Here is a 12610-nt window from a genome sequence, read left to right as displayed (position 1 = left end):
ATATATATATATATATATATATATATATAAACATTAAGTAATTTATTTTAATTATAACATCTAAAAACCAAGAAACAGGAAAAATGTGAGATAAGAAAGGAAAAGAAAGAGAAGAAAAAAGGGTGCGGTGGGGGGTAAAGTAGCAGATGGACAGGGAGGAGATGATAGGCCACATATCCCAGAACAAATGGTGTGCTCAGCCATGCCCCATGATAATGACTGTGGAGAATGGTCAGCAACACTCGCTGCAGCGTCCACTCTACCTTGTGGGGCTCATTTCCCAGAAAGTTTGCAGTGGTACAGGGTCTGAGAACACCTGACATCTCAACTGTGACTGGCACAAACTGGTAGCGGCTGGTAGGCCCCTGTATTTATTAATTTTATATATTTCCTTTAATACTGTGTATCAAAAGTTAATTCCTCTTTATTCTTTCATTGCATAAATTTTATATCATAGCCCCAAATAATTTTCAATTATTGAAAACTTGTTGAGCATTTTAGTGAAAAGTATCTTGCTAAGACCATTAGGATGCATGTAACTGGAGTATGTCTGTACCTTTTTACAGACACACACATATGTATATTACATGTAAGACAAACTTACAATATGTAACTTTATTTTCCAATATCATAACCCCGCATACTTGCTTACATTCTCCTATTTCTAATTTTCTTTATTCTGGGGCATTGTCTTTTCCTCTCAAGTTTTCCTGCCTCATCAATTCTCATTATCCCCACCCCCATCTTCCCATCTCAAAAGTGTCATGTTTTCTCTCTTGTTCCATTTACATTAGAACTTTGAAAATAGACAAACATCTCAGAAATTGACGAAAAATTTTCACCCCCTATTATCTATACTGATTCCTGAAATTATATTTTTGGATGATGCACCTAGGGTTGTACACAGAAAAATGTTTTATTCAACTATGAATGCAAATAGAAAAGATATATCATACAAATATTTATCAACAGATACAATATATAATGTTTACTTAATATTATTTTCCATAACACCAGTGGAATATCCTGTATTTCAAAAGTTTATGAGAAACTTAATGAACTAAGCTAAAGAAAAAAAATCAGGGAAAAAAAAGGATAAAATAAGATTTTCAGTAATGAAATAACCTTGATTCCTGTCAATTTCATTGAAATAGATTACTTGTTCTAAAATGTAATAACACCTGTAACTCCCCCACCCCTCAAAAAAAGAAACAAAGAAAGAAAAACAAACAACACACACAGAGTTTCAGATATTAAAGAAAATAGAGAGGAAGAAAGTTTACTTAGAAATCAGTTAGTGATATAAAATGTTCAGGATTACGAATGGCTTTTACCAAAATCTTATATTAGAGTGAAATGCATACTGTATTTTACCCCGTATTTCTTCTCAATGACATTTCTTTTAGCTTTATTTCACCTCCAGAGGGTTCGATAAAATAAAATATGTCAGTAAGTAATAAGGAGAAAAAGCTTCTGAGGTGAAGGATGAGATAAGGAAAGGAAAGAAGGTAGTTTCTTAATTAGTAATAATGCAAAGGGAAGTGACAAGCATGCAAGATCAAATGAAACAATTCAAATATAGATACATACATGTAACTTGTTCACAATTTATTTTATATTACAATCATTTTATGATTATATTTCACTTATTTTTACCCTCATTCTAACATATCCATTACATTTATCCCTCTCCAGTAATATGTATAAAACCTTGTTTCCAAAACCTCTCTACACAAAGCCTTCTGCTCATATCACCATTCCAACAACTGTATTTTTCAGCAACATGCTGCCCTATATCATTCCTCAAAACTTAACAAAATTAAGCTCATAGAATCACTAAAAACCACTAGGCCAGTTTGGCCCCACAAAGCCACGGACTCTTGTTGATTGCTTTGAACTTTTGTAGTTTCCACACAATCTGGCGTTAAATAAAAACTATAATGAGTAGATATGAAATTAAAGAAAAAGCACTCAACCATTTCTCCTACAGGAGAATTATTTCTTTATTGATCTCACTCATTACACTCTTTGATGTAGATAGTGCTAGTGGTGGCTGAAATCTCTTGCCGTTTCTAATAACAACCTGCCTGAGACAGCACTTGGTTTTATGAGATTAATTTCCTTTTTAAAGTGATCTAAATAAAAACCTTCCATCAAAATTTCGTGTTAATTTATGATTCATATAACAGCTTAATATCAATAAAGTTATTTTATTAAATTTTTAATTTTTAAAATCATTTGAAACAAAAACGATGTATTTCAACAAAAATATGGTAACAAAAGGGTTAAACAAAAATAGCAACAGTAAATGAATGAATCTACATGATCACGGGAGAATAATCTCTTACTATATTTGCCAAATGCCATTTCATTGATCATGTTATCATCTCAGTTATTCATATCTGGGTTATAGAAATTTTGATCAAAGAATCTAGCAATATGTACTATATTACTTAGCTATTAATTACATTCACACTGCTTGAATGTAAAGCACTGACTCCCAAGGTTTGTGAATGCCTTAGGTATACAACACCCTTGTTTAACTCCTTATAAAGAAAATTTACAAACACCAGAAGAAAAACTAACGCAGTGTCAGGACATCCTGGTTGTTATTCACAGTTCTGAAGTGAAGAAAAAATTCAAGGCATCAAGAAATACCCAAAACCCAAATAGAAATGATGTGTAGGACTGCTGGTTCAAGAGTAATGATTTAAAATCTACTGAGTGTTTTTTTTGTATTTCTATATACAATATTTAATTCTACATGAAGCTGTGAATAAACAGGTACCAGGATTTTTCAGGGCAAGTTACAGCAACACTACTTGAATCATCCCCAGGAGTTTCCCTCTATGTATAGTCCTTATAGATGCCAGTGATCCACTTTTAATTTGGGTAGTTTTTCATGAAAACTATCCAAGTCATTCTATCATTGTTGTAAAAAGAACAAATGCTTGCAGGAATGCTAGAAGAAAAGCTCTAACAGCATAAATGGATGGCCTTTCATAGAAATACATACAACTGTTGTTTAACCCCAGGTCTACTTTGATTAAGCAGACTTACAATCAAAAGCATTCCAGCTATGACCATCTCCATGTTATTTTTAGGTAAAGTGTAGTTGGGATTTCTTTATTCAACATGTCTGTCTTTTATTTTCTTTTTCTTTTTGAAGATGCTAGGGTGATCTGAGAGAAATTTGGTCGCAACTTTTACAGAGATTAAGTAGACTCACTTTATTGACCTGAACAATTTCTCTTTCAATGAAGTTTTACTGTTGGGAGGTGGGGGAGGGGCACTGTACCTGAGAAATTCCTGGGACCTCAAAAAAAAAAAAAAGTGGCTCAAAAGGACCCCTTGATAAAATTCCTCTAAGAGGGCCTTGGTTGGAAGGTGCTGATACAAGATGGTTCCTTATACTCCATCTGGAACAACATTGAATTAAAGTTACTTAGGTTTCTTAAATACAAACCTGTGGTAGCTGACGATGATGAGATAAACATTTAGTGTGAAGCTACTGCTGTAAGAGTGGTTTCAACACAGCGAGATATTCTGACACTGTGTACAGTAAATTGTTTAGTAACTAGCTTCATTCAGAAACCCCCAAAGGTCTGCAATATTCTGTCTATTCACAGCACGTTTTAAATTTTGGGATAATAAACGTCCCATATGTTTCTAATTGACATTTGGTAAAGAAAGATTGCAGCAGTTTCTAATAGGTAATTAGAATAAACCAGTGAAATAAAAGATAGTGTTAGGATCTTACATAGACACATGTACATAGGCACACAGTGTTGGTCTGCAAGAGCTGAGTTTCGTTAATGTCTAGCTCCTACTCAAACCTGATTAAGTAGAGCTGAGCAAAGGCACTTCAGCTACGACCATCCCGTTGTTTAAAACACATTTTTTTTATTGTACCATTTTTTTCTTAAGACAGAAAGGGTATTTTGAGGGAGATTTAGCTACTATTTCTAATAGATCGAGCATTCACAGAATGCACATTTGTTGGATCGTGCAAAATTTCGCCCAGCTAATGAGTATAAGTGAATGAAGGAAGAAAAAAAAAAGTCAACAACAAAACATTAAATAGATGTGTGGGTGGTTGTATACAATCAAATTGCGGAGTCGGGAACTTGGTTTTCATACACATTTCCATAGCACAATAGGAAAAGAATAAGCCGTTAATATATTCATGACAAGCTTATATCATTACACTAACCAGATCATTATAAAACTTTAAAAAAAAAATGTAGTGTAGCTAATTATCAATTTTATGACATTACTGTGTAAAGTTTTGTTACAGTTAAGACGTTAATTTTCCCATCATGATTACATAAGATGTGCTAACCTTTATGACATAAACCTTGTTCATTTCCTTTTAATATATAATCGAGCTAAAAACACAACTACCATACTTTAAATAACTTGCATAGCGCCAACTTTCTCAGTGCTATTTTTCTGTATTTACTTCTATCGGATTATCACTCAGTGATGTACGTGTGTGTGGTAGGCATCATTTTCTTCTATGCATATTTAAGCACGGCTTAACAACCTCCACACTAAAGAAAAATAACTATGCTGGAAAGTTGTTATGGGATACGTAAAGCTTAGAATGTCAATGAGGTCTTTAGATATAAATAGAAAATAGATTCAAAATTTCTTCGATCTTTATCTATTTTAATTCTGAATTTCAGAACTGCTAAATAATATAATTAAGAGAATCATTACTACTTCTTTTCTTTTCTTTTTTTTTTAAAGACATGAAATAACTAGATGCGTTTAATATAAATTACTACTTTTCCTTCTTGGATAGTAAAAAATAAAGATAAAAATTTATATATATATATACATATATATAATAGCAGGAGAAAATGCGGTTCATTCTGTCGAAAGAAAAAGAGCAAACGAAAGGTTATTTTTGGTAGATGTTTAAACATTTCGCAAAATTCTTCATCTGACCGATTGCAGGAGAGAGAAAAAGAGATTCTTCAGGAGAATCTAGAATTAAATCGTGCCAATAATCACGTACATTTGATGCATCTCTTCAACAACATTTGGATTCCATAGAAACGAGAATAAAAGAGAAAGACAGGAGAGAGAGAGAGAGAGAGATTTAAAAAATTAGACAACGAGCTGGCGTCAATGTTAAATATACTCAGAAGTTAAAAAGAAAAAAAAAAAATAATACATACACACAAAATCAGAAATAGAAAATATTATGTAAGTTGAATGGAAAAAGCGATAAGAAAACCGGACTGTCATACATAACTTACTTTTAATGCGCACTGGAAGTTTGTACGTTGTTTTCAGAAGGAGAACTGCGCGGAATCTGGCGAGCAGTAGGCAATATTGGTTCATATATATATATACATATATATATATATACACACACACCTCACAATCTACAACTCCTCTCCCTCTTTCTCTCTTTCACTTACCCTCCCTCTATTCCTCTCCAACTCATTCATGTTCTATTCAACCCCTCTTCATACAATCGCTATTCGCTAGATAATGCACGAACACACATAAACGCACATATACACATGCATGAAATAAATTAACTATGATAGTCAACTGCTTGACCTTTTATGATCGGTGACATTCACTAACAAGTGATCGGTTTTGTTAAGCAAATGTTTACGTGTGTGGTGGTGATGGTGGTGAGGTGAAGGCGATGGATAACGCGACGTCCCATGCCTTTATCAAGGTAAAATCGAGATGATTAAGAGCCTGTTTTTGTGAGAATTCATGTAATAAATTTGATGCAGTGTGTGCGCATACGTGTGTGAGGGAGAGAGAAAGGAACGTAGTGTCGGGTAATTTAAAGGTTGTTGGTTCAAGACGAAACCGCGATCACTGAGGGGCACTGAGCCTTGCAGTTCTCCCCAATAAACCTACAAACGTAGTCTTTCTTACTACCCCACACACTCTCTATGTTCACACATATACGCACACTTTATTGTTTTATATTTTATCGTAGGGGTACAGTATTGAATGCGTGTAGAATTTCTATGTATATACGTACACACTCATGAGTACAAGTATTACAAGTGTATACACATGAATGCTTGCATATGGTAACCAGGATTACAAAATCAAATCTAAGGATTTCAAATAATCAACTTAATTTGATCCACTGCATTGAATGAAATAATGGACTATGCCTGAAATTGTTAAACAGTAGCTATCATCATAAGACTGTCTGCACAGCTCATTACGTCAATTACCTTTTATCACATATATATTAAGTGGGGCCTTTTTTAAAGTTCATTTGAGCTTGTGGCATAAGGTTGAAATTTGTTGGTTCACTCCATTCCCTTATGTTTGTTTAAAATGAACGATAAGATTTTGTGGTGAACGATAAGATTTTCACTTCCTATATGTTGTTGCTCCTTCAGAAATCCCTTCATATTTTTTTTTTTACCTTTTTCTAAAATTTTATTATTATTATTTTTTAACCTTCAGGCCTTGAATTTCAAATATTTCAAAGTTTGGCAGTGATGAAATGATCTGTTGTTTGGTGTGAGTTTTTAAATTTTTTTTATTATCAATGATTGTAGTGTGAGTTTGATACAACTGATTTAAGAGATTTTTGAGGAGACATCAGCATATTATTATAATATAGCATCCTTACAGTAATTTCTCTTTCAGAAGTTGGAGCTCCACATTTTCAGTCTGTAATTCTTTTGCATTGTTAACTCTTGATAACACTAGATATCATCTTTACTTTTGTAGAACAGCCAGAGAAATTTATGGTTCTTCAAGAAATGCTTTAAGATAAGGTAGAGAATATTTATCGCTACACTGTTTTTTTTTTCAGCAATATCATATGGTAAATGTGATAGACTGTCAGAATTAGCAGAATTCTGGATAAAATCCCTGGTGGTATTTAGCTATTATTCTTTAGATTCCGAGTTCAAATCCTGCAGTAGTTAACTTTACTTTTCACCTTTCAGAATCAAAGAACATTAGAGAAAGGTTGATCTGAAACTGCAACATCTGTGATTATTGAAATAATCATTGGTTGATCTAAGACTGCGGTTTAAGTGGATATTCAAGTATACTCTGACTGATCTGAGATTTTAATGTAATTTCATTTCTTACTTGGCTTGATGGGTCTTCTTCTCAAGCGTGACATAATACCAAAGGCCTTGATCATTCGTCATTGCCTCCGTGAAGCCCAACACTCGAAAGGAGCTTTTCGCATGCCACCGGCATCGACCATTTTGCCTCTGTGGAGCCCAACACTTGAAAGATGTTTTTTTACGTGCCACTGGCATGGGTGCTAGTTACGGGACACCAGCATCATCCATGACTATGATTTCACTTGGCTTGACAGGTCTTCTCAAGCACAGCATATCACCAAGGGTTGCCTCTATGAGGCCCAAAGTTTGAAGATCATGCTTCATCACCTCATCCCATGTCTTCCTGAGTCTACCTCTACCACAGATTCCCTCCACAGTTAGAGAATGGCACTTCTTTACACAGCTGTCATTGTCCAAACACATCACATGACCATACCAGCACAGTCGTGTCTCTTGCACACCACATCTGATGCCTCCTATGCCCATACTGGCTCATTTCTTTAAAGCCTACGCATGTTTTCAACTGTCACAACCCATATACACACACACTACAAGTTTCTGTACAGTTTCTGTTTATTATTTTCTTTCATTCACAAGGTATTAGCTGGCCTGAGGCTACAGTAAAAGACCCAAGTTTTATCTGTGTGGTGCCCTGAACTATGCAATGAGATAAAATTCAAGACCATGTAGTAACAAAGCAAACTTTGGAAATATTATGATGAAAGCTTTGAAGTTTTTAAAAAGAAAATAGTAAGATTTTATAATGATCTGAATGCATCAAACTTTCGAATGACCCTACAATTGGGAGAATTAAGTTGGGGGAAGGTCATACAAAAACATTTAAAATTTATTTCAAAATTCAAGAGTATCTTATAAAGTCAAGCACCTTGTAAGCCATAAAATGAAGTATAACTAAGGCAAAAGAAACATATTTTAACACCTAAGAGTTTTACTGAAAGTAATGCAAAAGTAGGCACAACTTTTTGAGTAACTGACATAGTTTGTTCAAATTATATGTGTTAGTAGAATAACTCTTTCTTCATACATAGCTTCCTTCACAAGCAATGTATTAGTAACATTGTTGAACGTAACTCTTGAATACCCTTAGAAAAAATTTAGGTGTACACTTTTTCTCAGCCACTTTCACTTTGCTTGTGCTATCAAATCACTTTCACTTTGTGTCAACAAATTGTTGTCCCTGGAGACTGCCATTGATTGGATTGAACAGGTGGAAGTTGGAGGGCACTGGATCCAGAGTGTGTGATGGATGTGGTACCAGTGATCCATCCAATTTGCTGAGTACTTGATTTGGTCTCACTCTGTTGTAGTGAATATGGATAATTCTCAAATTCCAATTCAGTCTCTTTCTCCTAATGGCTTTTTAAAGCTGTCTTGAGTATCTCACTGTTCATGGTGCAACCATATTCCAGAAAATTCAGATGACTGATGCTCTTGTCATATCTCAAAATGGTTACCATGACTTTCTATGCCAATTGCTGGCTCTTGAACTTCTTAGGTATTGGAGAAGAGATGGCATTCATTCCATGGACTGAGCTTATATTTCCAGATCAGAAAGATATGGCCACATTTCATCCCCTGGCACCAGATCAGAAAAAAACTATCTTCATTAGCTTCAAAAGCTTCCTGCAAATCACAGCAGACTTCCACACTTCTCTCCTTCGAATCAGGTGTCAACACTTTTCAATACACAACATTTACCACCATCTTCAGTAATTCATTGTGCCCATAGTCCAGTTGTGCAGCAAGCTCATGGGTTATAGCTCATCTGTCCATGCTAATCAATTTGTCCACTTGCTGGTGGTCTGTGTCAGTGGTTGCAGTTGATGATTTGCCACTGTGTGGTTTGTTTTCAATGCTGATTTCTCCTCCTTCAGCATACAATACTCTTGTCAAATGAGTCATCTCTAAAAACAACATGCAACTTTTTGAGGATGTTGGACAACTTGCACCTTTGCTTCTTAAAGAACTCTAAGATGGCACATTGCTTCAGGTTGGAACCCATTATTTGCCATCTACAAAGAAGAACAGGAAGAAGAGTTTAGCAAGTTTGTATATTGTTGTAACAGTTTTGTACTTTTACTGACAAAAATAAAATGAGAGTATAGGTTTATTATCAACAGAAGCAGTATTAAATCAAAAGAGCCATCTATGTATCATACTTAATGTAAATACATCATTGAAAGGCAAATTTACTGCAGTATTCATCCAGAGATAATACCTCTTATGGATGTGCTCATCTTAACAAGTAACTGACTGTGAATGTATACTACTATCAAGGCTCAATGAGATTGAAATGCATCTAGCATTCTTACTAGCCACTGCTGGAACAACTTGTTTCCTTCTGATACATATTGTGTCAATAAATATAGCACTTCTATAAGATGAATACTACAGTAAATTTGCCTTTCAACAGTGTATTTACATTAAATATGACACATAGATGGCTATTTTGTGTTAATACTATTTCTATTGTATATAATAGATTTTTATTAAACTGACAGACTTCTCAATACCAGTGAATGTTTTCCACTGTTTTTCTATATATTAAGGGTGGCAAATCTCATCCAAGCAAATGGCTAGCTGTGAGTACATGCCATTGACAAGGCCAAAATGCATCTGGTGTTCTCTTTAGCTGCTGCTGGGATGATTTCAACCTGCCTCCAATATATGTCCTTTTAACACAGCACATCCATAAAAGGTATTATCTCTGGACAAATATTACAGTAAATTTGCCTTTCAATGATGTATTTACATTAAGTATGATACACAGATGGCTATTTTGATTTAATACTGCTTCTGTTAATAAGAAACCTATACTCTCATTTTATTTTTGTCAGTAAAAGTACAAAACTGTTACAACAATATACAAACTTACTAAACTCGGTCTTATGACAAATAATACAGGATACAATAAACAAATAATACAGGAACAACAAAACAAAGCACTCACTGTCTGGTTTGTTACTTAAGGATAGTTTTGTATCCTGTTATTAATTTCATGATACAAAGAATATTTGCTTTTACTTCTTTAACCAGGTCTGACTAGTTTGAACAAAAAACAGGTAGAATATTTTGGCCAGATATGGTTGGTTTAAATGTTAAAGGGTTATCATTATTATTATTATTATTATTATTATTGTTATTATTATTATTATTATTATTATTTTGTTATCTCAGGTATTTTATCATCACAAACATCACCATTAATATTTTCAGAAAATGTTTTTCAAAAGCTATAAGTGTTATTTGACAATGTGACATCAATAAAGTAATGAATGTGAAGGCCAGTAACTAGTCCACTTATAAGAGACTTCTTTTATCATAAACCAAACAATAATGTATTTTAATGAGAGAATAAAACCGTAATGTTTTAATTTCTCTGAATTTTTTTTTATTATATTAATTAATCAGAATGCATTGCCCACCATTATTTTTGTAGGCTGTCTCAAATTCATGAAATTGATATAGTTGTGCTTAGTTTGGACTCTTGTAGGCCCCAGACAGAAAAAAAAATCATGAATAGAATTTCAGAGAAAACTGAGTAAGTGCCTAATGAAAATAAATCTGAAAATGATAACAAACAGGGAATTGATACTAAGAATAGGTGAACATGTCTAGAAACCTTAAAATCCCCCAAACAAATCAAAAAGCAGAGAGAAATCCTCCAGATAATCAAATCAATCATCCAAAAGTTCACATACATATATACATGCAATTGTTAAGAAATACAAGCATAATACATATATACAATCATTCAGAAATTGCACTAGATTTTTAAGATGTTGTTTAGCCCTAGATCAGACCCAGGCTTGTATCATCAAGATATTCCAGCCATGATCATTTTGTTTCCTTATTTTCTAGATAAAATCCAATGTGTCATTTTAAAGATGGAATGCTGTAATTTGATGGACATTTGGTTGCTATTTCTAGCAGACTGAACAGTCAAAAGTTGATAAGGTTGATATTTACCTTTAACTTCTGTAGGTTAATGAATTGGAAGGGAGCTTCAGAGATGGCACATCTGAAGAGGCAAGTATTTGTGATGTGAAGTACAGTAGAGTAATGAGAGGAAGGGGCAAAGACAAAAGAAGTCCCCCAAGTATTATGTTATGCCATCAGTATATATATATATATATATATATATATATATATATATATATCAGATAAAGATTGACTCAATTAATAGGTGACAGTCTATGAAACTAATTTGAGTCAGATTAATTCATTCTTCATTTTATACTTATCACCCACAAATATATCTAAATTTTTCATAACACACACATTCTTTAATGATCAACTTACAAAATATATTCATTTATCAACAGATTTTCAAAGTTTTTACATTAAATTCATTGAACTTGCTAAACAGAAGATCAATAACTACATTTCTGATGTCATTCCTTATTCTGAAATAATTAGATCCAATATACAATCCAATATATATATATATATATATATCCTTTAATATAAACAAAATTTCTTGGCTACTTATTGATAAATATCAATAAATGACCAGATTAATAACACAAAATCTCAGATAGCATAACTAATGTAAAAAGTTTACTAATATTCTTTTATTCTTTTATTTGCTTCAGTCATTTGACTGTGGCCATGCTGGAGCACCATCTTTAGTTGAGCAAATCGACCCCAGGACTTATTCTTTGTCAGCTTAGTACTTATTCTATCAGTCTCTTTTGCCAAACCGCTAAGTTACAGGGACATAAACATACCAGCATTGGTTGTCAAGCAATATTGCGGGGACAAACACACACACATACATATATATATACGATGGACTTCTTTCAGTTTCCATCTACCAAATCCACTCACAAGGCTTTGGTCGGCCTGAGGCCATAGTAGAAGACACTTGCCCAAGGTGCCACACAGTGGTACTGAACCCAGAACCATGTGGTTGGTAAGCAAGCTGAAACCGTTCTGCGTAAGTTTTTACTTTAAATAAATAATTTTTTTATATTTCACCCATAAGGCATTCAAAGAGGGAAAAAGAGACAAAGAAAAATTTTGTGAAAAATTTCTAGAGATCATGATTGCAAATCCTGCTTCAGTTTCTCATAAACACTAAAAACACACATTCTACATCCTGTCCCACACAGGCACCAATATGGCTGTGTGGTAAGAAGCTTGCTTCCCAATCACATGGATTAGTTCTACTGAGTGGCACCTTGGGTAAGTGTCTTCTACTATAGCTCTCGGCTGACCAAAGCCTTCAGAGCAAATCTAGTGAACAGTTACTGAAAGAAGTCTGTACATATATACATGTGTGTGTGTTGCTTTGCCTCGCTATCGGGCAGATAGTTGTAAATAATTGTCACTGCCATACAAGCAGTGTCATTCATTTCCAATATTATGTGAGAAATGTTTGGCTATGGAGAAATATTACCTTGAAAACAGCTGAGAGTTGGTGACAGAAGAACATAGAAAATCTGTCTCAATAAACTCTGTTCAATCCATGCAAGCATAGAAAAGTGTGCATTTAATACATGTACATA

The 12610-nt window shown here is 33.8% G+C and overlaps 1 protein-coding gene across 4 annotated transcripts in view; it reads right to left on the bottom strand.

Annotated features, from left to right (window-relative positions):
• LOC106877209 (5-aminolevulinate synthase, non-specific, mitochondrial) overlaps positions 1–12610 on the bottom strand; it is a 112360-nt gene that overhangs the window by 44083 nt on the left and 55667 nt on the right. The window contains exon 1 of one of the 4 annotated variants that reach the window (XM_014926059.2): positions 5268–5418. The exons of 2 other annotated variants lie outside the window; for them this stretch is intronic. Coding sequence is in view for 1 of the 2 variants with exons in the window: in XM_052968834.1 (XP_052824794.1) it covers positions 5268–5352 (85 nt within the window). In the remaining variant the exon portion in view is untranslated. Of the gene's footprint in view, positions 1–5267; positions 5419–12610 lie in introns of those variants that run through there. One more of the 4 variants, XM_052968834.1, reaches the window with a different exon arrangement.

This window comes from Octopus bimaculoides, chromosome 6 (genome assembly GCF_001194135.2).
Source record: "Octopus bimaculoides isolate UCB-OBI-ISO-001 chromosome 6, ASM119413v2, whole genome shotgun sequence".
NCBI lineage: Eukaryota > Metazoa > Mollusca > Cephalopoda > Octopoda > Octopodidae > Octopus > Octopus bimaculoides.
Note: the sequence above shows the minus strand (reverse complement) of the source record. Positions and strands in the feature narration are given on the sequence as shown.